At 35.0% G+C, this 24988-nt stretch overlaps 2 protein-coding genes across 28 annotated transcripts in view; one reads left to right on the top strand and one right to left on the bottom strand.

The window, feature by feature from the left end:
- Positions 1 to 20596, top strand: part of LOC107073985 (defective proboscis extension response 12) — a 79499-nt gene extending 58903 nt beyond the window's left edge. For both annotated transcript variants that reach the window (XM_015334985.2, XM_089170986.1), the window contains 4 exons: positions 2166 to 2329; positions 3218 to 3374; positions 9400 to 9558; positions 14035 to 20596. In XM_015334985.2, the coding sequence (XP_015190471.2) occupies positions 2166 to 2329; positions 3218 to 3374; positions 9400 to 9512 (434 nt within the window). In that variant the 3' untranslated portion in view covers positions 9513 to 9558; positions 14035 to 20596. The remainder of the gene's footprint in view (positions 1 to 2165; positions 2330 to 3217; positions 3375 to 9399; positions 9559 to 14034) is intronic.
- LOC107073907 (lachesin) overlaps positions 18221 to 24988 on the bottom strand; it is a 168922-nt gene continuing 162154 nt past the window's right edge. For all 26 annotated transcript variants that reach the window (XM_015334828.2, XM_015334829.2, XM_089171008.1 and 23 more), the window contains one exon: positions 18221 to 22629. In XM_015334828.2, the coding sequence (XP_015190314.1) occupies positions 22520 to 22629 (110 nt within the window). In that variant the 3' untranslated portion in view covers positions 18221 to 22519. The remainder of the gene's footprint in view (positions 22630 to 24988) is intronic.

Below are 24988 nucleotides of genomic sequence, written 5' to 3'. Positions count from 1 at the left end.
AATAACTAAATACTGATATATCACTGTTGACAATTATTTTAAATTTTATATAATGTTATTTCAATTTATTTATTTTTCTTAGTTTTAAGTATTAGTAATTTTAATATGTACTAGTAAGCCTATGTACATATGTATGTACTAGCCTAGGTAACTATGTTTACCTCTTGTAGGATTTTCTATGTATTAACCTTTTTTCTGGTATAATAAATAAATATATATATATATATATATATATATATATATATACGCATAAAGCTTACTTAAATATAATTTTTTTTTTATTTGTCTATCTCTAATGGATAAAGAAGAAACACTAGGTAAAGAAGTAAATGAATTTTTACCTATTTCTTGAATTTTATCTAACAGAGGGATGAATGTATATTTCCTTCTTTCGTATCTTTACAACCAGACTTTTTATTATTTTATTTTTTTTTATTTTACTTCAATGTAACAAAATATTATGCTTAATACTTCTTTCGTTACGACTATACCACTGTTTCATATTTCCCTTTTTTTTTCTTCTTCTTCTCTTTTATATTTTTTAATAATTTTTCTTTCCTTTGGCATTTATGCATTCTCCGTCGTATTAATTGAAATAATATTTAAATTCATTCGTGTTACTATTTGAATTTTTTTGTTTATTCATTTTCGTATACTCGGGTAAATTTGATTGAGACCATTGGTCGGGGAAAAAAAAAAAAAAAAACAAACAAACAAGTTTCATATATGCGTTGAAAATTTTATTTTGATCAAAACATTTTTAATATTCCAGTTGGAATATTACTTACAGTAATGAAAAGTTATTCAATTTGAACGAACTTTTTTTATTTTTATAACAAACCCAATTTTTTTTTAAACGGAAATCATATATTTCAAGATAATATTTGTTTCTTATTACGAGTTTAACAAAAATATTATATCATATTTTTCCCCTCATAAATTTGAGTGAAATCGCAAAAGTTTATTTTATTACTTTTTATATTTTTTTTTAATTTTATCTAATTAAATATAATTATTCATTAGATCTACAATTATATATATTAATATAAAACTATTAACTATGAAATTATCTCATTAGTCTAATTAATTCAACAATCCTATGATGACATTGTTTTTTTTTTTTTATCATTGAAACCAATTAAAGTATTAGCAAGTATTCAATTATCATCTCCGACAAGTTTTAACGCGAGTTTTTTTACTCCCAATGAAAAAAATGCAATCGTTATAAACGTCAATTTGAACGTCGTAGAAATATCTTTTTCTACGAAATTGTCGAAAGATTAATGTTTAATCTAAATGAAATTTAGGAAAGATTTTTGGAACGTTATTTCATTGAGAGAAGGAAGACTCCTCGCCATTAAATGGGAACAGTCCTCTGCTACAAACGAATTATGTTATAAGGAGAAGAAATACGAGCTTGCAAGTAGTGTTAATTGGTGATGCATTTAAGCATGAAACGAAGAAAAAGATTAATTTCTTAGTAGAGTAGAATTTTAACCAGTTAAACCATTACCATTTAACCAGTTAAGTGCGTTCGACGTGCATACACGTCGAACCAAATCTCTACTGCGGTACGTTTGACGTGTATACACGTCGTGTAAAATAAAAAATTACCATCTAAATATAACTAAATTACGTGTCACGTTGTTTGTCCTCAATGAACTCCTAAACTACTGAACCAATTTTAATCAAATTTAGCACACTGTGTGCAGTTTCATCCAACTTGAAAGATAGGATAGTTTGTATTTATTATTTTATTGCGAATTATTTGTTTATTAACAAATAGTCATGATAATATCTGTTAGTTCGATAATATTCTAACAGACGACGGTATAAGGTAATTCGTTCGACTTAAAGACGTGTGTATCGGACTGATTGTGATTCCTTCTTCCTTGTTTTTAATTTCACAACACCCTGTGGTGATCTTTTGAAACTAAATTTCACAGTCAACTGGATTAAATCGAATTCATTTTCATAATTAGACTTTATCAAATACCATAAGTTATTTTACATAAGATTAAACGATAGTTGTTATAACAAGTTAAGTTTGAGAATAGATGGAATAGATGGGGGGGAAAAAGAAAGGATAGATATAGATAGAAAAGGGTCACACATATCGAATTTTCTTGAGTGACGTATGATATTTGTTGGAACATGACTTTCAGGTTACGAAAGTACGGCACCAGTGGCGGCTATAATGGGTCCTAGAGAGCAAAGGGTACCATCGGGATCGACGATCACCCTAAGATGCGTCATATCGTCTCCATATCAGACTCGTCCCATCAGGGGTGTACAATGGCTTCGGGATAACAAACTCCTAACATTCCAGGTAATGTCGGGTGCTCTCAGCACGTTCCAAATTTTATCGGCACGGATAGACGACGTGCTGCTGCTGCTGCTGCTGCTGCTGCTGCTACTGCTCTTTAATGAAATTTCCGTTTTGATGCTTCTATCGGTATAAGTAAAAAAGAAAAATCCTGTGTCGCGAGACAGCAGCACCTCAGGTAAAACGAAAACCCTCGTAAATCATTATTGCGAATGTGGGTCACGCGTTTTCTTTCAACTTTCTTTCTTCTTCTTCTTCTTCTTCTTCTTCTTCTTCTTTTCTTATTTTTCTTATTATTTTTTTTTTTTATTTCTTTTCTCGCTTACTGTCTTTTGCGGATTTTTCGTTTAAGTTTCAGCGCACCCCCGTTCGATCATTTCACGTCTCGCACATCGTTCATCCCCCTACGCGTTGTGTTGGTAGAGGTACGCGGGAGTGATGAATTTTTCTGAATCCAACACTGTCCTTTCTCGTTCGAGTTTTTCATCTAGCGAGCAGATGGGGGTTTGCTGTGTACGTGTGTGTGTGTGTGTGTGTGTATGTGGAGAGGAAGGTTTCGAACTGCTCATGAACGTCGAAGTGTAATAACGATTCCGCGGCCCGATGCTATCGAAGCGTTCCATTTTCTTTTTTTTTTTCTTTTTTGTTTTTTGTTCTTTTCTCCTTTTTTTCGGTTTTGTGTAGAGAAAAAAAATCGAAGTCATTCATTCGTAGCGCGAAAGCTCCTCCTCATCCTCTCTCTCCCACGCAGCTGGTTTTTCACCACATGCGAAAAAAAAAAGAAAGGAAAAGAAAAAAACGATTAATCCTATTCGTCATTGAAAGATCGTCGAAACCATTGTAAAAAAAAAAAAAAGAAAAAAAAAGGGTTCTTTTGTTTCTTTATTTCAGGCAGCTCGCGGTGGTATAAATGTGGAAACTGAAAAAGGAGCGGCACAAACAGTTTCTGAATTGACTTTGGCTGCTTTAACGGAAAATGATATAGGAAAGTATTCGTGCAGACCAGCGGAGGGACGATCGGATACCATCATGCTGATAGTTGAACCAGGTTTGTTATAAAATATATATATATATGTATATATCATATTGTTGGATAAAAGATATTTTTCAATTCGTTCGGAAAAAGGGATTTTTTCCGAAAGAAAAAAGAAAGGAAAGTAGGTAAGAGAGAAAAAGCTTCGAGGACTTATTTCTTAAATCGTCGTAGAAAAGTTCGTTCGTTCGTTCTTTCGTACGTTTCGGTAGAAAAATGTTCGCATCTCTAGCAAACGTATGCGAACGTGTACGTAGCTACTTACCTATGTCGTGAAATCGAAAAATATATATATATATATATGTACAAGAGAACAAACCCGTTCCTTTCGAGCCGATCTAAAGCTCGCCACGCGTCCTCGGGATTACTCGAAACACTTAAAACTTTTGAGAAGCCGGTTGTAATAATTCACGCGGAAACTATTTGCCTAGCTGGCAAGCCGACGTGGTTGCTTGTAGGAAGAAAGAAGGAAGGAAAGAAAAAGTAGAGCAAAAGAAGAAGAAGAAGAAGAAGAAGAAGAAGAAGAAGAAGAAGAAGAAGAAGAAGAAGAAGAAGAAGAAGAAGAAGAAGAAGAAGAAAGATGAAAAAAGAAAAGAAAAAAAAATAAGCCAATGCTGTATACGTGCCTGTAAAAAGAAGGAATCTCTTGGTTTGGGTTTCTTTGAGGAAAAAAGAGTTGAACAGAGGTTTGAATAGAAAAACAAAAAAGGAATCATAAACAAGGATAGGGTAAGATATCTAGAAAGAGAAAGAGAACGATGCAGGTGGAATTCATTGAAGAGTGCACGAATGCAGAATGCTCTCTCTATTACCGTGAATTTTTTTTTTTTTCGAAAATTATTGCGGGAGCACAAAAAAAAAATCGTACTTGCGCTCGTGACGAACGACTCGTTCTCGCATTTTTTTGTCTTTCGATTTCTCGATGTCGTTCGCAATAAAACAAGTCCCTGACGAAAGCATATATACGGTTGAATCAAAACCGCTAATTCGCATCGTGAATACAAATACCATGCGAACGCGTTGTGTTCGGGTTCTTCGAAAACGATAAATCATAGTTTCATCGAAAATCGTTCAACCCTTTCACGGAAGGAAGATTTAAGGAGGAAAAAAGGACGTTCTTTCTGCTCTCCCTCCCTCTCTCTCTCCCTCTTAACTTAGTACGGCTAGTTTATCAGTTATCTTTTATGCGTCGGTTACCGTGCTTTCCGTTTCGATCGACTTTGGTTATCGTCTTTGGGGACTACTAAAACACGTCGCATCGAGATAAAAGTGCTTGCCATCGTAAACTATACGATCGAAGAAGAACTACGACGACGACGACGACGACGACGAAAGGAAGTCATTTGCGCGGTGGAAGAGAGCGCGGGCGGTAAGCGGAAGAAAGGGAAAAAAGGAAGGAAGGGAGAAAGGGAAGGAAGAAGATTCAGCAGCGGATTTTTGGCTAGGAGAAGACTGGAACTCGGTAAGCCGATAAAAAGGCGATTCGAGTACAGTAGCTAGCAGGAAGACTTTTTGTTGTTGCAAACCAAGCTCCGAGTAGTACCTTTCAAACGAAAGAGATAGAGAAGAAAGGGATGGAGGGGGATGGGGGTGGGGGAGGGTGGTAAAATGGGTGGTAGGGAAAGAAGGATGGTAGGCAAAAGGGGTGGGTGCTTGGTTCGGTAGCTGTCTGAGCTAATTCTTATGCGATCGTAAATAACGTCGCGCATATATCAAAACTTACAACGACTAGTGCTCTGGAAGCAAGCCCTTTGCAGCCGGCGCCGCCACCACCACCACCACCATCACCATCACCATCACCATCACCATCACCCAGTGCATTTGCTCTCCAACCTCTTTCAACCCTTGGCAACTCTCGACGACGTTTCCTTCCACCTTTTCCTCCCTACCTAGAGCTACTACTACCTCGGGATCCCGTCACTTACGTTCTCATGACGGAAGAGCCAGCCTGCCAAGACCACTTCTGTCGGCCAGTTGAAAGATACAATTCAACGATTCTATTAATTAAGAAAGTTAATTACGCTGGAATTCAATTTTCCTAATTGCACATCACTGAGTTTTCGTACTTCGTCCCATCGGTCTCCTTCCTTCCTTCCTTCCTTTCTTCCACCCACTCACCCGATTCTTCCAAGATTCCTCATCCCTTCATTTCTTTCATCGACCATCACCTGCCAGTCTTCCCTTTCTCTTTCTTTCTTTCTTTTTTTGTTGGCCGTTCTTTCTTCAGTCTCGAGGGTACAGGTTCAAAGTTTTTCTCTCCAGTGCCCTCTTTTAATTTCGCTATCTCTCAAATCAAGTGCCGCTTCCTTCTTCCCCGGTTACCCTTTTTCTCCCCTCTTGGCCCGTCACTTTCTTTCCACCCATACCTTCCTCTTTTTTTTGTTATTTTTTTTTTTTTTCGTAGACCGGCTACTTCTTCGGGTATATCATTCGCGAAAAGAAAAACGGTGAGGAGTAGGAGGAGAAGGAGGTCGTTTCTGAATCATTTCCTCTTCTACCCCCCTTTTTTCTTTTTCTTCTGCCACTCCTTTAGCACCGGCCCATCTCTCTCTCTGTGTGTTCGTCCCCGTTCACTTTTATAAAGCTCCACCTTTTCTTCCTTCTTTTCTTCCTTCCTTCCTTCCTTCCTTCCTTCATCCGTATGCCTTTTGTTCTTATTTATTTAATTTCGTTTTGTACGATCTATATATATATATATATATATAAAAGTAAGAAAGTATTTCTCTTTCTACCTTATTCTTCTTTTCAGTTCGTTGTGAAAACTCGTTTGAACGCGAAGCAGTTTAACTCTTTCACTCTCTTTTCATTTTTCTTTTTATTTTTCTTTTTTTTTTTTGCTCTTTCTCTTATCTCTCGTTGTTTATTTTATTTTCTTTATCTTTATCTTTTTATTTTATTTATTTTTTTTTTTTTTTTACGTAAATAATGCAAATAGAAAGTCGATCGTATTTCTCGTCTTTAATGAGGGGAACACGAACCCTGCAGTATTTTTAATTTTTCTTTTTCTCTTTTTCTTTCCCGCCCCTCCCCCCCTCTTTTATTTCCAATGATTACCGGATTATTATAATATTGCGAAGGAAAAGTTTGGATTTTGTATATATTACGTTTTCAGCTTTTCGTTATTCTATTCGAGATGAGAGAGAAATTTACAATTTTTTTTTTTTTTTATTACAAATAACAAAAACTACCCGTTAAGAGAACTCGATAACTTTTGTTAGTTTTTTAAGTTCGTAAAATATCAGAATATTACTCGTCATTTGCTTCGTACTATTACGTGATGAATTTAATTTGTAATTGCAATGGAAGGGAGGGGAGGGGAGGAGAGTCATTTTGCGGGACGGAAATTTTGTCAGAGAAATGAATGATTGAAAATGAGAAAGTCGCAACGGTTGATAAATCGTTTAAAGATCCTCTCTCTCTCTCTCTCTCTCTCTCTCTCTCTCTCTCTCTCTCTCATCAAATCGTGATGAGAAACGTAGAAGAAAATTTGTTCTCTCTTCTCTCTCTCTCTCTCTCTCTCTCTCTCTCTCTCATCTCTCTCTTCTCTTTCTCTTTCTTTCTGCATTGATTTATTTGAGATGGTAGAATTTAATAACGTCTTTCATTATGTGATCACGGAAGAAACATAAGAAGAAGAACAAGAAGAAGAAGAAGAAGAAGATAGGGGTAGAGACTAAGGAAGAAAGTTAAAGACGAAGAGACTGAGAGAAAGAGAGAAATTGACTTTGAGTCAGAAGATAGGTAGAACGATGGCCTTGGGAGCTGTTAGGTATTAAACTCTTCGTGAACTTGTGCACTTCGTTCTATTCTATGTATATATGTATATATATATATATATATATTTAAAAATCTTTAAAGTGGTCATAAATTGAGTCGATGACTCGAGCGTTGTCAAGTGAATCGCGTATGGGATTTCCAAAACTCCATAAGTTTTCTTTTTCTATTTTTTTTTTTATGTTGTTAACATTAAACCTATGAGATTTTAGTCCAATTGGATAATGAACAATATTATACTTTATTTTATTTAGAAATAAATTAACAAATTATCACATCTTACAAAATGACAGGACCCAATTCATTTGACCATGCGTGCGTTAGGAGTTTAATGTTAAAATTGATTATATGAAAGAATGAAACAAATTTGTATAAAAAATGATACAAATAGAAACAACTTGTAGTATATTCTTGTAAATAGAGATAGTAATTTAATGAAGATGATAGTCGATGATTTGTAATAATAAATCTTTGTAAATGTGGTAGTAATAATATCGTGAGAGAAAATTAATGGTACGAATGATTTAACGACATTCTTCGAGTTTCATGGGATTGCATTGGAAGTGTTAAGTAGACTTGCCGTAGCTTGAAATGCGGACTAAATTGTGCAAACCGCAAGCAATAGGGGGTGGTACGCATCGTCCAACTATCGGTGTTCCGAGTGCAGGTAGCAAATCGAACGTGCTTCAAGGATTTAACCCTTACTCTCTCACCCTTATACTCCTATTTGATTCATCGAACACTTTACTGAAGCTTACTCTAGCAATGCGAAGGGCACGTCGCATGCTTTACACCCACACTCACACACACGAACATCTACGAATTTACGTGCACGTGCACGTGCTGCTGCTTCGCTTGACTCGTGCGTACGACAATCATATGCCCTTCCTCTCTATATATCCTCTTTCATTTGGTGCATATATATATATGTATGTATGTATACACATGGTATATAGTACATAGTACATAGGACAAGGTACCATGAGCGGTGCACGTCTTTAAAGGCCGTTATTCACACGTAAGAGCGATTATCCCACTAGCTTTGGGTCCTCTCTATTGACTGGACGATTCGTATAGGTAACGACGTGGCTTTCCTACCAATGCCAAACCATCGTCATTGCTATTAGACGCATACCTGAACTCAAACGTTTCTAATACATCAATACTTTCAAGATTCAAAATGACTTTCTTACATTTTGGTTAACCACACGTATTTATCTTTTTCAATATTTTCTCTTAAATGATCAAATTCAAATAATTATAATTATTTAGTTAATAAAGATTGAGAAATGTGTTCATTTGTTTGAAAAAGGTAGGAAATAAAAATAAAGTTGAATAAATTGATACAAATATTTGTTATTACGTGTCATTTATTACGTTAATGTTTAAACACGAGGAGTAATTTTTGGTTTGTTCCTTTTTCACGTATTAACCTGTCTTCTAGACTATTTGAGACAATTTTTTTTTGTTCCTTTTTTTTTTAAGTACACTTGACTCCACTAAAAGTCACATAACATTTGAAGTTGCATTTAACTAAGCTAGTTTTATTTTCCCAGTTTCTCACAGATAAACGTTTTAAAAGCAAACAGAATATTCCATTACTCGAATGTAAAATGTTAAAAGCACGTAGTAGTAGTATTAGTAGTAGTGGTAGTAGTAGTTTGCGCGATGAGGAGAGTGGGGGGGGGGTTTAAGGTGTTTAGATTATGCATCAAGTACCATCGTGTGCTCGTCGTTGAATCATTCGTACAAAGTTTTAGAAATTTTTCATAATTACGTGATTTTACGGAAGAAAAATTAAAAATTTGTCTTTCGTGTTTTTTTTTATTTATTTCTTTTACGAGAAAATAAATGGAAAGGAAAATGAAGATAAAATGATAACATATATATATATATATATATATATAGAACGGAAGAGTTTCAACGTTTACAGAGATACACATCGATGTTCAAAGAGTCAACCACCCTTTTTTCTGGTACACGGAACTTGTACACAGTGTGGTATTAAATGAGATTTATCGTCTGTGGTAAATTTTAAATTAACCGGTAATAAGTTAAGTGCGTTTAGAAATGTAACTTGGAACGTTCTGTCCGTTGATTTCGTTTATTTTTGGTAAATACTCATTTATTAATGAGTTCTCAGCCCAAGAGAGGAACGTTGATACGAATAACCTAGTCAAGAGTAGTATCATTACATACATATATATATGTATACATACATATATACATAGATAGAAGTAACGATGTTATTTTCTTTTTGTTTCAGGAGAACGTACGGAAGCCATGCAACGTGACGCCGGATACGTTTCTTCCGGAAATGACGTCAGCCGCTGGTCCGGGTTTCTACTTCCGTTGTCGTGGTACCTAATACTGGCATGAATGAAATGGCCAAACTTTACCGCGATGAGTCAGAACACGTTCAAAAGTATTACCCTTATTATTCGTTATAATATCTTTATAACCTTTTTTTCTTTTCTCTAAGTTTCTTCGATATTTTTTTATTATTATTATTATTATTATTATTTTCATGGAAGTCAGGAGTACCTTAAAAAAAAAAAAAAAGATGAAAAGAATAAGGGAAAGAAAAATAAAAAAAAAAAAAAAAAGATGAAAAGACGTTAACCAAACAAGTACAAATTTTAAAGAGAGAAAACAAAAAAGATAGAGTAGTTTAGCGTTTAACGAGTCTCGTAAAACATTTTTTGTTATTTTTTTTTTTTTTTTATCAGGGACGACGATATCTTAAAATGTTGTCCTACGTAGAAAATAAGAGCTTCTTGTCGTTCACGTTTAAGCCAATAATTTATGTACACAATTTTTTATTCTTCATAACAAAATTGCGATACATCTAGCGTTCTACTAATTTATTATCAACGACGTAGCATCGACATTATCGTTGCATTACTTTTGCACATTTTATTATATATTATATATATATATATATATATATATATATATATATATATATATATATATATATATATATATATATATATATAATACAAGTGTACATCGATATTGCTTTATTAAGGGACAAAGAGTCATTAATTAATACAAAAGAACTGGGGCCGCAAAAAACCAAACATATGGTAACCGATAGAGTTCAGAATAGGCCTAGTACCTGGAACTTTGGTCGTCCGGGATAAAACTTTTGAATGGGTCAGCAACTTTAGGTATATATTTAGGATCGATCATAAACCAGACGAACGAAATTAACGAAGAACTTAAGAAAATAATCAATCTAGGCAATTCATGTTTCTATTCGATTAACAAATTACTCAGCTCGCGGTTGTTGTCTAGACGATTAAAAATCAGGATATACAGGACAATCATCCTGCCGGTAGTCCTTTATGGTTGCTAATCGTGGTCGCTTACGTTACGGGATGAAAAGAAATGTAAGGTTTTCGAAAAGAAAGTTCTTCGTAAATTGTTCGGTGCAAAACGCGATGAGGAAACGGGTGAATGGAGAAAACTCCATAACGTTGAAGTACATCGATTGTACAGCAAAACCGGACATTGTCAACGTCGTAAAATCACGCCAATTAAGATGGGCTGGTCACGTGGGACGCATGGGGGAGGATCGAATGGCGCACAAAATATTGGTCGGTATACCAAACGGGAAAAGACCACTGGGTAGACCGAGACGTAGATGGGAGGATAATATTAGATGGGACCTGAAAGAAATAGGATACGAAGACTGCGAATGTGGAAGGATCGTGCTCAGGGACGGAATTTGGTATTTGCGGCAATGAACTTTCGAGTTCCTAATGCCAATTAATAATAATAATAATACAAGTGTACACACTCACAAAAAACACGCGTCTAAGATCCTACAACATGCATAACGCGCTTATATATTACTTTATCATTTATTTAATTTATTATTTTTGGTTCATTTACTTCTCTTTCGTTTTACATCAATTAAAAGAAGTTGTTTCATAATCGTTTATGGTTAGATAAAGTTTTTATCGTTAATTTAATTAGCCGTAAGTTTAAGAAGACCTTTTACCTTTTTACATTGAAAAAGAAATTAACGGTGGTCGGGGCAATGGTCAAAAGGTTCGGGACATTTGATCGAATAAATAGACCGAGGACTTTTTAATAAGAACGAAATGACGATAAAAATGTTGAAGTGATGGTTGAGGGTAACGTGGGAGGAAGATGCAAAGAGTAATAGAGAGAGAGAGAGAAAGAGAAGAGAGAGAGAGAGAGAGAGAGAGAGAGAGAGAGAGAGAGGGGTTATAGAGAAAAAAGACTAACACACATATAAGCACGGTTCGCATTAAATCTTTTTCATCGTTAACTTTTTTCTTCTTCGCAAATAATTTAGAAAGCACTAGGTAGTAGTTGCGATAGTTCTCATTTCGTTCAGGACGCGCTAAGCCATTTTGGAGTGGGACAAGGGTGTCCTTTGGTAGTTCTGCGCTCTCTCTCTGTCTCTCTCTCTCTCTCTCTGTCTCTCTCTGTCTCTCTTTTTCTTTCGCAGTTGCAAGCACACGATAGCATCTCTTTAAATGACGCTTTTAGGACCGGTAAGATTAAAGTGAGCAAGATGCGTCAAAGGATGCGGAAGTAATTTGATATCGTGTATCGTAGTACTACCCTGGTCCGGCCATTTATATTTTCCTTTTTTTTTCCTTTTTTTTTTAATTCATTCGTTTCTTCTTTTTGTCTTTTAGTTTCGTACGACGCGTATAATTATACTTTTTGATTCATACACCACACAAATTTCCAAATATATATATATATATATGTGTATAATGAAAAATGTTTCGTGCAAAAGAAAGGGGCCAAACGTGCGAATTGTAACGGAAGATTCAACGTCGTTTTATATCACCGAGAACAAAAAAAAAATCCTGCTAGCTGATCTCAAATGCTTTACATTAATCTTTTACCTCCCTCCCTCCCTCCCCTTCCCCCCGTCATTAGGGGAGGTAAAAAATCTTAGTCTTAAGTTAATTTAAGATTAATTAAGCTTGTAGTTTTAGATTAGTTTAGTTATATATATATATATATATATATATATATATATATATATATATATATATATATATATATATATATATTTCTTTCTTTTTAATAGAAATAAGTCATCAAGGAACACGCACACACATATGTATCAGGGTCATAGTATTTTATGAAATTTAATTTTATTTTGAATTATTAAATAATAATTTAGAATTAATCGAATGGATATTAGATATATGTCGCACGTAAAAAAAAATGGATTAGTAAATACGAACACATTTTTATTCGTCGTGTATACTTATTTTCATTATTATTATTATTATTATTATTATTATTATTATAATACATTCCTAGTACCTTTAAATAGTTCAGCACTCAACAGAGAGATGTGGGTATATATATATATAAAATGCGAAAGGCAAATGGTAAGAGATGGGTAAGATGTTTCGTGCCTGAAAGTTAAACGCATTATCGCGTCGAATAAGTCGATGATCGTGATGGTATGGGAAATAAGTATAAGAAGAGAGAGAGAAAGAGAGCGGGAGAGAGGAAAGAGGAAGAATGACGAACAAGTGCTTGGAAGAAGATGATAGAAAAGGAAAGAAGATTGTAGAAGCTGAGGGGGATGAACGCATCACCATTTTTCTCACCCTCGTTTCTTCGCGTGCACGTGACAAGCGTTACGTAAATGTCGCTGGTTTGAGTTTTATACTCCATCTTGTTCGTCTACCGAACTGACAGATATATACTACCAGCGTGTAGGATAGAAGGTGAAATTTTTCTCTCTCTCTATCTTTCTCTCTTTCTCTTTCTCTCTCGTTTACTCGGTTGGTCCAAAAGAGGGTCGAGAAACGGGGGTAGGAAAACGACAAGACAACCTCGTGCGGAAAGAGTTACTATCCCAACCACCCCTTTGCTACTCCCCCCTCCCTCCCCCGTTCGTTGCTCTTGTCCAAAACTTGAAAAATAATTCAGGGCATGGTAATGTTCTGAATATAAAATTCACGAGGGCGCTCCGGCAATTTTGTCCTGAAAAGGATCTTCTCCTATCTCAATCGAGTTTTTCTTCTCTTTCCCTCTTTCTTCTCTTTCCCTGTTATTTTTTTTTTTTTTAACTATATATATATACATTTCTACAAGACGGTTTTGCTATATAAAATCTTGGTACGGTACTGGAACAACATAATGGTTGTTTAACATATTTCAATATGAAATTATTTTAAAATAATGATGGGAAGGTATAATGAACTTTGGGTTACATGGTTTCATTCAACATGTATTTTATTGTATTAACAGGTTCGTCGCCGTGTCACCGTATACCGGTGACGGGCATGCTTTCCCGGGGGCTCCGTCACCATATACGGTGATACTCTTTTTGTTGAAGTTATAGTATTTTTAGTTGGAAAAACTCATCACATTTCCCATTTCGAAAGAAAATTATTTTCGGTAAATAAACAATATTTTTATATTTTATTATTTTCGGTAAATAAAATAAAATAATATAATAAAACCGTAATAATAGGGTCGCATTGTTGATATTTCTACTTATTGTTCTTTTTTTACGTTACGGCGCGCCGACAGTCGAATTTTGGGCCTGGCGAGAAACAACCGAAACGGACTGGGCGACGAACGTGTTAAATATTAACTTTATTCGTTTTTATATATTTATATCGAATTGAAAGTATCATTCAATTTAACATTGTTACTACATGATGAAATTAACAATTTTCTCCCTCTCTCTCTCTCTCTCTCTCTCCTTTTCTATTCTACCTGTCTACCTGTCTACCTGTCTGTCTGTCTATCTGTCTCTGTTTGTTTGTTTCTCTTATTCTCCTAGTAACACATCCTTTCGTATTTTAATTAGCGTACGTGTAACAACGAACGTTCACCACACAGTTTGTCGCTACCATTAAACATATCGATTTTCCCTTAGTTGGCATAACAAGACAACGCGCTCGCGTAAACTTTCGATGTAGGCCAGGATGACTACGTCGACTACGACGACGACTACGACGACGACGACTACGACGTGGTGGACAGAATTGGTGCACGATTATGCGCGACGATGCCAGCCAACCAACCAAACCAACCAACCAACCAACCAGCCAGACCCTCGATCGAACGGATTCAAGCGTTGAATGTTGCTCGATGATGACGGAAATGGAAACATGAAAATGCATTACACAATATTAACCAAATTTTGTCTAATCGTATAAACGTATTTGTTATATAACATAAATATATTAGTCACGTGTTTTTGTCACTTATAGATGACAATAAAAAAAAAAGTAAGTAAATGTAGAAAACCTTATAAAAGATTGGATGAGAGGGTGAGACTAAAATTGGTAATTGAACTGATCGAACACGAGTTAAAAGTGTTCGATATATGGATTAAAAAAAGAAAAGGTTGCTTATCGTACGTTGCTTATCACTTTTTTTTATTCGACTTTATTAACAGTATCTAGTATATAATGGTAGTTGTAATCGATTAAAATGCTTGTTACGTGAGCAGAGCTATCATACGACAGTTTTTTTGGTGAGAGATTAACAGTTCTAGGTTTGCGATTCGGTTACGATGAAGAAGAGGAGTGGGAACGGGGTGGGGAAAAAGGGGTGGTTTGGGTAGAAAGAGGAAAGAGATAGGCGGCACTTAAGCGGTGCTAAGGTAGCTGGATAAAATAACACTAAATTTATGAGAGACCGTGAATCAACGTGCTTTATGATTGCTCGAGTAACGAACGATAAATGGTGGTGGGTGAGTGGGTGGATGATAGAAGGAAGAGGAGGAGGTGGAGAAGGAGGTGGAGGAGGAGGATGGGTATGCGTCCCAGCGTTGTTTGGGTCAGCACGAATCGAACGAGGTTTTCCCCACCAATCGAAGAGAGGTACTAGTTACTCTGAGAGGAAAAGAGATACTGAAATAGTATCGGGGTGAAAGGGTGAGGGGTAGGGGGGATATAGAGAAAGACGGACAGAAAAAGAGGGAAGTTGAAAATTGGAAAACTGTATTGTGTCCGGCAGCTGCTTCTCGCTCTTCTGGGACACATTCGTTAGTGGCCACGTATAGCGACGATAAATTTCACGCATACCCCGTATTTCTATCTTTCGTTTCTATCTTTCTCTCTCTCTCTATCTATCTCTATCTCTTTTACATTCTCTCGTTGCCAAAGTTCGAATTAAAGATCAACTTATTACAGGATTATCGGTATTTCGTGCGTGCTCAATTTTACGAAAAAAATAACAAAAAAACTGGGGCCGAGTAGTACTAGCGAGTAAATATTTTTGAATTTGTCCTAAAAATCGAATCGTTTCTACGCTCTTTTTTTATTATTTCATGTTTTTTTTTTATGGTTGCCAAAAGAAAGGATCAAATTTTATGGAGAGAGAGAGAGAGAATTGGACAGTTAGGGGGATTTTTACCTTGAAACTTCATCCGTACGCGTACGAGATTCGCGTATGTTGCTCGTACACATCGCGTGTAACCGTGTATATGTTATGTCTAAAAAACAAAAAACAAAAAAAAAAGGAAAAAAGTGATCGTTTCAACGCGATGGGGAGGTTTTTTTATTTTTTTTTGTTTTTTGTTTTACGCAAGGTAGTTTTAAGCTAGGGGTAGTTGTTCGAGGACAAATTTTGGGGTATCCGTGACGATCGGGTGCCGACTAATTTAGACTGGCTGTTTTCCACCGCTATGTTGAGGAAGGGTAGGAGAATGAGGGGTGGTGGAGGTTTAGGAAAAAAAAGAGTAAAAAAAAAAAAAATTGTTTTGCCAATAAAGTGTTTGCCATCTTGCCCCGTTAACGTGCGATTCAATTTCGTTGTAACGAATAGCCGAAGCACCGAACGCGCTAGTAACTACTCTCTCTCACTCTCTCTCTCTCTCTCTTTCTCTCGTTCGTTCGTTCGTTCGTTCGTTCGTCTACACTATCCATGTTCAATTCTCCCCTTCTCTTGTGACCCCTCTCGCGAGAGGTTTCTAGGGGTTGGTCCTCTCTTTCTCTCTCTCTCTCTCACCCCCCATGACTGGTTCGCTGACCCCTTTCAACCGTAGCAGCACCGTGAAAAGCTCCAATGGCTCTTGGCTATCGAAAAACAATTAAACCGATAAAATATCGACAAACACGACCGGATAGACGGCTGATACTTTATCGGTCGCACGAGAAACCCTTCCCCCCTCAGGCCCCCTATCCACTACCCTGTTCGATCGCGCGCGATTTTGTTCGCCGATCGTTATCTACTACTTCCTAGGATTCCACCAACCAAACACACCTCCCCAACTCACCCTTCTTCTTGCTTTCCATTTCCTTTTCTTTTGCCTGAGATTCTAACGTTTTGTTTCTAACGTTGACGTTTTTCTTTTTTTTTGTATGAAAGTTAGACAGAGAGAGAGAGGATAAAAAGGAAAAGGAATATCTCCAATTAAAAAAAAGAGCCAATTTTCGGATGCTTTCAATTTTTGTTTCATCATCGTGGTCATCACTTGTTAATCCGGTGAGTAAAATAGAGTGAAGTGTTGTATTATAAATTGTGGATTTTGATCGACGATATAATCACTGTAGAGAGCGAGAGAGAGAGAGATAGAGAGAGAGAGAGAGAGAGATAAAGAGAGATTACTATCGTATAATACGAGTGGTAGTATTAGTACTTGCATTCTTTATAAAAATGCACTCACCAAAAATCGACGTACAGATTTTTTGGTTTTGGTCGTTTTGTATTCTTCCTTTTTTGTTTTGTTTTTGTTTGTTTGTTTATTTCAAGTACGCGGTACAATAATGAAAACAAGACACGGCAAATGTATAAAAGCTTGTGTACATTTAAAGGAAAAAAAAAAAAAAAACAATTCCACCCCGGTGGTGTTTGTTAATCGCGCTATCTAGTGTTTGCGTTGAAAGGGGGGAAGAAAAAAAATGAATCATGAATTCAGAACTAAAAGCAACAATAACTCCCTGTTCGAAATACTACTCGTCTTTCATTATTTAACGTATACGATTCTGTGTGTGTATTGGGGGGAGGGAGGGGAGGGGGAAGGGGTTGTTTCCGCATTGTAACGAATAGACAATGCTTCGTGATTTTCATCGTGATTATGACGTTTGACAACGATTCATTGTTATCCATAGATGGTGGTGGTGAACAAAGTGATGAGACAGATGTGTGTGTGTGTGTTGCATATAATACTACATATGCAAAACATATTTAATTACTTACATTTTGGTAAATGATATTTTAAAAAGCTTTTTACATTTTTATTGTAGATTCTTTTCGGTGTATGATTTTTATTTCTGTTTGTAAACATTTTCTAAAATTGTTAACACAATATTGATCAACAAATTGTACCGATTAATAGATTGAATTGTTCGGAAGGGGTTTATAGGAGAAATGGGGTTGTATGTATAACATATTCTATTTATTAGTTACTATCCTTTTCTCGTTTTATACTCCGGTTACCTGTATATTGGGTATTGTTTTTCAGTTGTCAGAGGTTAGCGCTTTGTATTTAGTTTGAAACGCACAGAATGCCGAGGCCATTGCCTATCTATGCTGTGGCACGTGAAACGTGCGTGCTGGATCGCACGACTATCTATTCTGTATACACGTGTTTCGAACTTCATCGATGTGACAATTAACCAAGAGAGAGGAAGGAGAGAGAGAGAGAGAATCAGTCAGCGAACAAATCGAGACACGACAGGACTCGAATTTCGTGAAATATCGGACTTGTTCACAAAGCACAAACGCGCATATATTCCACGTGCAACTTTGCCACGATTTTGTGGAAATCGAAAGAGTTTTAGTGAGATAGACAGACAGACAGACAGAGAGTAAAACAGAGATATATATATGGGGAAAGGAAAAATAGAAAATTGTCAGAGAGAAATGGGAAAGGTGTGTAATTAAAAAAAAAAAGGAAGAAAAAAAGGTAACAGGTATGGTAGAGAAGAAAGAAATGAAATTCACTTTTTTATAATCATTACATTTATTCAAACAGTTTCCACGTCAATGATTACTTTTTTTTTTTTGGTTGTTTTATTTTATTCCTTTTTTTTTTTTATACAGTATAATATTCCTCACCGCACATTATATTTCTGTCCCCCTCGTATTTTTTTTCATCTAATTATTTTTCATTTTTTTTTTTTAATTAAATGTTTATTATTCTTCTTCTTCTTCATCATCATTTTCTTTCTTCGTCTTTTTTCTCATCATTCATATTCCACACTTCGCATGCACGCGCGTTTTTTCGCTGCTTCTCGAGTTTTCGCATAATTGTCTTTTATTTTATTTTTTATTTTTTTTTTGGGTTTTTTTTTTTTTAAATTTACGTCGACTTCTTTTCGCGTATAACATGATACAGTGTGTGTCGATTATGAATGTTTTTTTTTTTTTTTTTTAATATATACAATGTTTTTTTTTCTTTCTAGGACTTATTCTTAAATTAGTGTACAATATTTTTTATTTATTTATTTATTTTTTTTCGGTAAGGATACGAGTCGCAGATATCAATGAGCTAGGTGTCACAATTGAGAGCTATAATTGTTTGCACGTTTGTGTGTGAGTGTAAGTGTGTAAGTGTGTTTTATTTTATTTTATTATTTATTTATTTCATCTCTCCGATATCTTTCGTCGTTCATTCGTCCAATCGTATCATTATTTCGTGCGCGAAAATAATGTTTTTCCCTTCCCACGCATTTCACTGCTATCGTGAATCGTTAGAAAAAAAAATAGAATAAAAAATAATACAAAATCTCAAGGAATGAAATTTTGAAGAATGAGAAACCAACCCTCGCGCGCAATTCGAACGAAATAATCTTCGTTGTCTTATTTTTTTCTTTTCTTTTCCTTTCTTTCTTTAACAAGACATTATTAATATGGAGGGTAAAGGTAAGGAGTAACATCTCTTATGGGAGAAAATGTGAAAAAGTGTTCAGCGTATGCTATTAATAACAGTTCAAAAACCTTCCAGAATGGCGCTGGTGTAGACAGAAGGTATGGTATGAATGTAGCAATTGTAAACGAATTAAAGTATGCCGAGTTAAAAAATGTAATATTATTGTCAGCTAAAGTAGTTAATTATTGAAAATTTCAACTGCTTGCGTAGTACAAAAGTAATGTAGTAAATATAACCTTAAAGAATTATTATGAGAAAACGTGGTAGCTAAAGTGATTTTATTTCATGAACTGTGAACAGTACGTTTATTGATTTTTTTATCATTTAATTTTACGATAAAAGTATGCGAATAACAAAAAACAGTTATGGGTCAAATGTTGTGTTGTGAAATTTGTGTTCCTTGTTTATTTCTCAATCCTACTCTAAATAATATTTGGCGCTTCCTTTAAAATTGACACTCTGCGAACTGTGGCGCCACCCTAATTGAATGCATTTCGACGGACACTTTTCATATACAGAGATGTTACTTCTTACCTCTACCCTTCATAATTATTAACAAATAAACGAACAATCTCGTTCATAATAAATTTTCTTTCGCGCAACACACATTATTCTATAATAATCACGCAACGTCCAATAGCATAACGTTATTTCCGCTTATTTTTTGTTCATTTTTTTTTAAATGTCTAACTCTTTCAACTCGAAACAAATTGAATCTCATTCAATATTAATTTTGTAAATATCATTTAATTAGAAAATCCAAAAAGCGCTATAATATATCACACCATACTGCAATCAACAAATCAATCAATCAATCAGTCAATCAATCAATCAATTAATCAATCAATCAATCAATCAATCGCAGTTCACGTTCGATATCGTTCGTAAGATTTGAAGTTTTTCTTCCCTGTGTTTTTGATTTTCTTTTATTTTTTCTTTCCCCCTTTTTCATTTTTCTTTTTGGTTCTAAAGATATTGTCCTTTCACAACGACGTAAATTTTTCCATTTGTTTTTTTTTCTTTTTTTTTTTTATTATTATTATATCTTTTTTTTTCATAAACTATACAACGAACTAATATTAAATAGATCTCACGATCCGATGTTTTTTTTTTTTGGTAATTTTTTTGGTTTTTTTCATTCACACCTTTACGATCCTCGTGTTACGTTCTCGCATCATTATTTTATTTTTCATCGTTCTCTAATTTTTCGGGATACAATGTTATAAAAAATTTATATAACTTTTAAAGGTAAAGTAGTCTTATGATTCTAGGCCTTACGATAGTCCTTGTTGTTGTTGTTGTTCTTGTTCTTGTTGTTCTTGTTGTTCTTGTTAATGATTTGTATTTTTTTTTATTTGATGTCTTGTTCTTGTTATTTTATTTTATTTTATTTTTTTGTTTATAATCGTTAATATCTAATGAAATATGCTATTAGTCAAATAATTAAATTCTATCTTTTAACGTTACGTGTTTTACGTATTCGATTATCTAGTTCTCGAACGAGCGCGCATTCGATTTCGGAAATTTGACTCTCGAGAGGGCACAGGGCGCCGTACGCGTTTTATTCCAGGAACGTGGAAAATAAAGAAACCAAAAAAAAAAAAGAGAAAGAAAATATAATAAAACAAAAATTGTGAAGAACTAACTCAAAACCGTTTTCATTATTTTCTATTATTTTAAACTCGACATTTATTAATTAAACGATGTAATTAAACCCACGTATCGAGAAGGCCCGTTGTTCTTAACGAGAGAAGAGATATGTCAAATTATGAGAGAGAGAGAGAGAGAGAGAGAGAGAGAGAGAGAGAGACGAGACAACACAACCAGCAATCTTATATCGTATTACAAATTTTAAAGTTAACACATTCGTCGCCATGTCATCATGTACGGTGACGAGTATGCTTCCCTGGGGGCCTCATCACCATATACGGTGATACTCTTTTTGTTGAAGTTATAGTATTTTTAGTTGAAAAAACTTATCACATTTTCCATTTCGAAAGAAAATTATTTTCGGTAAATAAAATATAATCTTAATATATAGAAATTACGTGTCACGTTGTTTGTCCGCAATGGACTCCTAAACTACTGAACCGATTTTAATCAAATTTTGCACACTGTATGCAGTTTTATCTAACTTGAAAGATAGGATAGTTTATATCATTTTAACAGATGGCGGTATAAGGTAATTCGTTGCTGATTGTGAGCCACAGCAACGCGTGGTGGGACATTCCTAGTAATATAATATAACCATAATACTTGGGTCGCATTGTTGATATTTCTACTAATCGCTTCTTTACGTTACGTAGGCCTGCCGACAGTTGAATTTTGGGCCTGGTGAGAAACTCAACCGAAACGGGTTGGGCTGGGCGACGAACGTGTTAAACAATTTAGGAATAGTGGAATAAAACAATCGTTGTATACAAATAGTTAGGCAAACGTGCATGAATAATAACAAAAAATTATAGAATTGTTTTCATCGAAAGTGAAAAGAAAAGAAAAAAAAACAATTAGAGAAAATCGTCGAGTATGAATTTTGTTGTCTTACTTTTAACTATAATTTTGCAATAAGCGATGAGCAATTACGATAATGTGATCGATCAGGATATATAAGTTTATATACAACGCTAGTTTCGAACTTAACGTTATGGAACCAAACATTCCTTCTTTTCGCGGATATTATTTATTTATAATTTATATTTATTTATTTATTTATATATTTATATATATATTTAGTATGTATAATTATATATAAACGCCTTAGTCTGTACATCGAGGTTACGTCGAACCATAACAACATCCAAACATCCGCTTTTATATATACAAATGTTAACTTATCTCACTATCTATAGATTTGTTTTTTTTTTTTAATTTTATTTTATTTTAAATAGGTTACGCGCCGATTATAATATTATCTCGATTCATCTTGACGATGATTAAAAATTAGAAACACACCACACGATTCTTGAATGAATCATTCATTTATTATTCTTCCTTTCGAGTTTATTGGAATTGATTCGATGATGAAGGGGTTTTGGTTTTTTTTTTTTTTAATAGATGAATGGTTTAAAAAGGAAATATCTTTGATATATTTCCTTTTTTTTATTTTTATTTTTTATTTTTTAACACACATACAGGCAGTTACGAGATCTCGTTTGTCGAGAAATTAGGTTGTTTTTTATTTTTTTTTTTTTAGAATTAGCCTCGCGAAAAATTCGTTTTCGTTTTTAGGCTTCGTCCTAGGTCAGACAAATATTACATTTGTTTTTTTATCTGTAAAATTACGTAAGTATCCTTTTTTTTTGCGTTATCATCGAAAATCACTCGTTCGTATTGGTTATTTTGATTATTTGTATTTTATTTTTTTGGTTTTCTTCTTCATCATTATTCGATATCGATTTATAACTGTCGTAGTATTTTTCCTTATATATTGTTTGTAGTTTTTTTTGTGTGTATTATTTTCATTTAGGACGATTCTTCATGTTTTTCTAATATCTAATAATCTTGTTTAGCTTCGATGTTTCACACAAGAAGGGACCGCTCACCTTAACAGGTTTGAGATCAGAAGAGTAGAACCGGTGAGAAGGATGATCGGTACGGAACAGAATATGCCACAACTACCACCGTGTTGCATGGCTGCTGGATGTTCCCCTGAAACATCATCGAAAAAACAACACACTATTTATTTCAATTTTTCTCTTATTAGTTAAATATTAAATAGACAGTTTGAACATTTGAGAAAATTTCGTCAATTTGATCAAATAAACATTTGCAAACGTTGATGGTACAGGTGTACGTTAAGCTGAAAGTATTGACACAAAAATTGTAGAAATGAACAGACAGATAGAGAAAGAGTGAGAGAAAGTAATTGTATAATCGTAAACAAGATCGATAAAAATTGCATCGATCAGATTACGTTGTTTGAAAATAACACGGTTGTTGGTTATCGGGTTAACGATTGAAATGAAATTGTCCTAACTACCGGTGGGGCTTATTCCGACAAAATCTGGTCGGTGTCTGGAAAAAATGGTGAGTACCAAGCAAAAAGGTTTGTAACGAAAGCAAACTAAAACCAATAGGCGGGGGTAGGATTTTCAGTAATTGCATTAATAGGTAGAAACGTGCAAGAGCTGTTGGTGGCTCTCGTATAAACCAAAGTTTATCGCGAAATAATCGAAATTTGCGGTCAATTTCGTGGAGTAATCAGCTGTGTTTGAAATAACACAGATGACCAATACCGTGGTTCGAGGTAGAGAAGAGAGAGGATCGGTTGATCGGTCGGTTCGGTTGGTTGTTTTGTTGATGGTAGGCGTAGGTACGTACGTGCGTGAGTGCGTGAGTGCGTGAATGCATGAATGCGTGGGTATACGTGCGTACGGTCGAGGTCGTTTAGACGATTTGGGTGAACGGTGTTACCTGTGAATTAATTATGCAGACGAACTGCCGTGCATTAACTTCCATCGAGGCATGCAATACGCACGCAGCGATATGCAGTGGTATTTCATTGGGCGAGGAGGAGGGGAGGAGGGGAGGGTAGGGTAGGGTAGGGTAGGGTATATCACGTGTTAGCTTACGTGATCTTTCCCGTCCGTTCATAGAAAATAGATCTAATGAGAAGGTATTATGTTGCAATTAGTAGAACAATTGCTTTATACTGTGAAAAGCAATATCGTCCAACGGAATATACCGTGCAATATACAGAGAGTACTTTCTACGTAAATAATGTTTCCTTCTTTTTTCTTATTAACCGAGAGTAAATTATGGAAAACAATTATAATTAGGATTAAATATTCAATTAATACGATATAATTTATAATATTATCCATTGAAATTGTTTTCAATGGATCTAACCACACGAATTTTGTTGAATGATTGAAAATTATTTGACACAAGATTACTATTTCACCCTTATTGAGATTACTATCAAGAAATACCACCCCTCATTGTACGCGTAGTATCTTCGTTCAAGCGAGAAACAGTTCTCTTTCTCTCCCCTTGTTCTTCTTCTTCTTCTTCTTCTTATCGGTAGAGAGATCTTCTCCCTAGCGTAACATCAGCTCATGTTCTTGGCAAACGAGCCGTGTCCGATCGACAGGCCGGAATGTCGAACTTGCCGAACAAGATATTGCTCGTGTTATCGCCACGAGAGTTCTCCAAGCCGAAATAACTTGGCTCTGACCCAATAATACGGACCCCCAAATAATATAAGGCCACGTCAAAACGTAACACCAACCATGGAAATTTCAATGCTTGATGAATGAACAACCACCAAACGGTCGTCGGTCAAGCTATAGCTTTACTTTTGAATTGTCATACTTCGAGGCACGTTAACAACTTGCTAGGACCCCTTCCTACGGGAAACTTTCATCCCCACTTGAAGAGACCTACAGTTCTCATATCACTCGATTGTTATACAGAGAGAGGGAGTGAGGGAGAGAGAGAGAGAGAGAATTTGTCGAATAATCGTCGAGATTAAAGAGAGAAACTTGCTCTTCTTCAACTTTCAAATTGTCCTACTCGTGAAAGATCATCAAAGTTTCGTTTTACAGGAAGAAGAAAACTCTCCTACCCAGGTTTCTTACTTCGTCATCCCTGTTTTTTACTTTTCATTATTTTTTTCAAGATTGCTACTGTTTTGTAGGAACTTAGTGTTATTTATCGAATGATAAATTTGTTTTGATTATAAATCAAAATTTCGATGAGAATAAATACGTAATAAATTTCGAAACAAAAAGTAGGTGAAAATTGTTTTGTCTTTGATAGTTTTCTAAATCATTATTTATTTATTTCTCTCTCTCTCTCTCTCTCTTTCTCTAGGTTTCTTTTGAAAAAGATTCTTAGTCCAACACGCTATAGTAAAACGCGCGGAAATGAAATTCCCTTTGGCGCGGTACTCGCATTTTTTCCCCTTCCGAGTTTATCGAACCTTAATGATGCTACTATTATTACGGATGAGTCGTCGTGTATCCTGTTGCGTTTCTCTTTTGTCAAGCAACATCCGGAGCATTAA

Source organism: Polistes dominula, unplaced genomic scaffold, assembly GCF_049000335.1.
Source record: "Polistes dominula isolate Pdom_NZ unplaced genomic scaffold, Pdom_raw_medaka contig_31, whole genome shotgun sequence".
Lineage (NCBI taxonomy): Eukaryota > Metazoa > Arthropoda > Insecta > Hymenoptera > Vespidae > Polistes > Polistes dominula.
Note: the sequence above shows the minus strand (reverse complement) of the source record. Positions and strands in the feature narration are given on the sequence as shown.